We start from the raw sequence: 3,834 nt of genomic DNA on the forward strand, positions 1-3,834 counted from the left end.
ATTTGCCTGTTTATTATCATATATTTTATCATTATTTAATATTTACCGGCTTGATTATTAATTAACTGTACCTATTTATTATTACTTATAGTGTTATTATTTTATTTATTTATTTATTTATCATTACTATAACTTTTTTCGCATCCGACCTAGATATGAGCCAAAAGGTCTCCTGTCGGCATGTTCCTCCTTTGTAATCTTTTGAGAGATCTTGGACCCAGAGACCGAGTGTCAGCCCCTCAGGGCTGCAGCAGGTGGTCGGGGGCGGGGCGGGGCGGGGTGGGGGGTTGGTTGACGGGTTTTGAAAATGACAACTTGGCTGTCCACCTTGCAGGACCACCACCACCAGCACAAGGAAGGAAGGAAGCAGGTGCCCGTCATTGATCCCCTCCTTCAGGTGGCGGCGTTGAGGCAACTGGCAGTGTGCTCGTTTGAGTCAGGGTTTTCAGACTGTTTACTTCTTTAGTACTTCTGGGCTGCATGTTGTTGTTTCTGCCCTTTTGTGGCTGCCTGCCCCCTCCCTCCCCACGCGTGCATTGCACCGTATTTACTGACCTCAGGTTCCATGTGATAATGTTGGCTCCAATCTGAGAGTTGCTCTCTGATTAGCATTATGAATTTGTTCGCCCTTCCAGGATCCTTCCCGTTCGTTCCGTCAGTTTAGCTCCAACTCAGTCTTTTCTAATGATTTTACGCTTGAGTTTCTTCCGGGATGCTGTATCTATGTCTGCGTGTGAATTTGTGTTGTGGCAAATTTAGGGGCAGAATACATGGCTCATGTTGACTGATGCACGGCTAAACCGGTTGGCATTTGCAGCAGGCAGGCAGCAAGCAGCCGAAGAACTAAGATGGTCGAAACCGAAACCTCGTGCGGCAAGAAATGGCAGTCGAAGTTGAAGAACGGCAAAGAGCGCACGCAGTACCTGTACACCTCGAGGGAGTTGAGCGACGTGGACATCTTCTTTCCAGGAGACGAGGAGCCTGTCAAGGTAAGTGTGGTGACTCGCACTGAATATCACTCCCTCCTTGAGCAAGGTGGGCGGAGCTTTGACGCGCGTTGCCCCAGAGGAAGGCTTTGGACTTAATACGTGACTCCCTCAGGTCCACAGCCTGGTCCTGTGCACGAATTCCCCCGTGTTCTTCGCCATGCTGAATGGACCCATGGCTACCGGTAAGAAGCTCACCCTTCCAAAGGACCCTCGTCACTCCTTCCAGAAGCTAGTGGATCACATGTACCTGGACCGGATGGACCTGGAGTCGGTGGAAGAGGCTCTCGGGGTGTACGCCATGGCCCACAAGTACGAGATGGAGTCGGCGATGAAAGATTGTGTGAAGGTATGTGGGGAAGCCAGCTGCCCTTGCTTTCCTCCACAGTAGTTCTACCGTTCTTCTTCTTCTGTTTCTTCTTCCTCTTCTATTTCTTCTTTTTCATTTTGCTTTTGTTTTCCTTTTTATATTTCTTCTGGTTCTTCTTTCTTTTTTTCTGTTTCTTCTTCTGCATTTTCTTCTTCTAATGTCTCTTCTTCTTCTTCTTCTTCCGTTCTTCTTTTTCTATTTCTTCCTCAGTTTCTTCTTCGTTTTCATACTCCTAATCTTTGTCTTCTTCATAATTTTCTTCTTCCTCTTTTTCTTCTCCTTCTTTTTCTTGGTCTTCTTTTTCTTCTGCGTCTTCTTCTTTTTCTTCGTCCCCTTCTTCTTCACCTTTTTCTTCTTCGTCTTTTTCTTTTTCGTCATCTATTTCTTTTTCTTCCTCTTCTTTTTTCTCTTCCTCTTCTTTTTCTTCTTCTTCGTCTTTTTGTCTTCTTCTTCTTCTTCTCCTTCGTCTCCTTCTTCGTCCTCTTCTTCTTCGTTTCCTTCTTCGTCTTTTTCTTCTTCCTTTTCTAGTTTTTCTTCTTCCTCTTCTTTTTCTTTTTCTTCTTCTTCTACGTCTTCTTCGTCATATTTTTCTTCTTCGTCTTCTTGTTCGTCTTTTTCTTTGTTTTCTTCTTCGTCATCTTCTTCTTCTTCTTCTTCTTCTTCTTCTTCTTCTTCTTCGTCGTCGTCTTATTTTGTCTTCTTCGTCTCCTTTGTCCTCTTCTTTGTTTTCTTTTTTCTTCTTCTTTTTCTTTATCGTCTTCTTCTTCCTCTTCTTCGTCTTATTTTTCTGTCTTCTTCGTTTTCTTATTCGTCATCTTCGTCTTCTTTTCCTCCTCCGTTTTATTTTTCCTTGTCTTCGACTTTTTCTTCTTCTTCGCCTTTTTCCTCTTCGTCTTCCTCCTCGTCTTCTTTCTCTTCTTCTTTTGTTGTGATGGTATGGTGGCAATTCGGACGATGCCTTAGTTGTTTGGGCGTCGTCATTATTGAGCTGCACCACGGCAGCAGCAGCAGCAGACGGGCCTCCTCCTCTCTGTGGACAAAGTTGCAATGGCAAATCATGATACACTCCTGGACTTTTCACACTTGCTTAGGCAAACTCTCTCGTTTTGTTTTCAGTACATCGCTTCCAACGTGAAGGCGGAGACGATGCCGGCAGTGCTGGACACTTCGGTTCTTTATGAGAACGCGGCGCTGAAGAAGAAGTGCAAAGAGGTACGTGGGTCTGTTTCCTGATGTCGTGGCTGGTGTTCCCTTTGGGTAAAATGGTGATATCTACACTTCTTGTGGCTAGGGTCCAAAGTCCTCTTGGTTGAAAGACGTCTCGCACGTTCGGTCGGGTCAATTGTCGCCCGTCCCTTGGATTCGTCGACATGTTCAGAAGCATGGCCTCTTTGACCCACAGATACTGGACCGCGACCCCGACGCCGTCATGCTGCCTGAGACCGTGTCTCGTCTGAGCAAGGGAAGCTTGAGGGCTTTGCTGACGGACGAGACCCTGGCCTTCTCCTCCGAGGTTGTCCCCTTCAGAGGACTGATTGCCTGGTAAGTACTCGCACTCGTGGCGACCATTCCGTTCCACTTTGCACAGTGCATGGCTCTGTTTTGGTAGTCGCTCATCAAGCCCGCACGCTGATGCGTTCTCTGTGCCTCTCGTTGGTCGCAGGGGAAAAGCCCAGCTAGGCCAGCAGGAGGAGCCGTCGGGGAGTGCGCTCCGGGAGATGATCGGGGACGACCTGCTGAGGGAGGTGCGGTTCCTGGACATGTCCTGCGACGAGATCGTCGACAATGTGATTGGCACGGACGTGCTGACCCTGACGGAGTGCACCCACATCCAGTGTGCCATCCGGGGCGCCGATCCCTCGAAGTTCCCGATGACCATGCCTCTGCATCCTTCCAGGGGAAGGAGGCAACCCCCAAAAGAAGACGAGGCGCTGAAGAAGAAGTGCAAAGAGGTACGTACGTGGGTCTGTTTCATGATGTCGTGGCTGGTGTTCCTTTTTAATACAATGGTTATTTCTACACTTCTTGGATCTAGGGTCCAAAGCCCTAGCATTAGAGCGTAAGGGAGCACGGCGACAAAGTGCACGGGGGAGCTTTGCCCCCCGAGGTGGGTTGATTAGCAGTCGTGGAGGAGGTGAGGAGCTTGCCCCCCCCCCAGGTGTTTTCCCTCGGCCGGAGCCGTCACCCTGCGTGCCCAAGTTCACACCCTGACTGACGGCGGCATTGCACGTTCGGTCGCGTCAATAGGACCGTTCGCAGTGAGCGATTTGATACCAGACACCGCCAGATTTTGTCATTCTTGCCAGAAAATAAATACTTTTTTGGGCAAGTATTATAAGCTTACAGAGGTGTATCGTTGTACATTATTGTGTCTGAAATTTCAGTCAATCAATTTCATGATTGCAAACGGCATATAGCATTGTTTGAGCCTCTATTTATAATCACAGATGATATTCGTAAAACAGCCTACAATTGTAT

At 47.8% G+C, this 3,834-nt stretch overlaps 1 protein-coding gene across 1 annotated transcript in view; it reads left to right on the plus strand.

Annotated features, from left to right (window-relative positions):
• The first annotated feature begins 787 nt into the window (after positions 1 to 787).
• LOC143031147 (uncharacterized) overlaps positions 788 to 3,834 on the plus strand; it is a 4,751-nt gene continuing 1,704 nt past the window's right edge. Inside the window, exons 1-5 of the mRNA XM_076194641.1 lie at positions 788 to 989; positions 1,102 to 1,335; positions 2,473 to 2,568; positions 2,759 to 2,898; positions 3,020 to 3,308. Of these exons, the coding sequence (XP_076050756.1) occupies positions 849 to 989; positions 1,102 to 1,335; positions 2,473 to 2,568; positions 2,759 to 2,898; positions 3,020 to 3,308 (900 nt within the window). The 5' untranslated portion in view covers positions 788 to 848. The remainder of the gene's footprint in view (positions 990 to 1,101; positions 1,336 to 2,472; positions 2,569 to 2,758; positions 2,899 to 3,019; positions 3,309 to 3,834) is intronic.

Source organism: Oratosquilla oratoria, chromosome 12 (genome assembly GCF_046742065.1).
Source record: "Oratosquilla oratoria isolate Oo_2021 chromosome 12, ASM4674206v1, whole genome shotgun sequence".
Lineage (NCBI taxonomy): Eukaryota > Metazoa > Arthropoda > Malacostraca > Stomatopoda > Squillidae > Oratosquilla > Oratosquilla oratoria.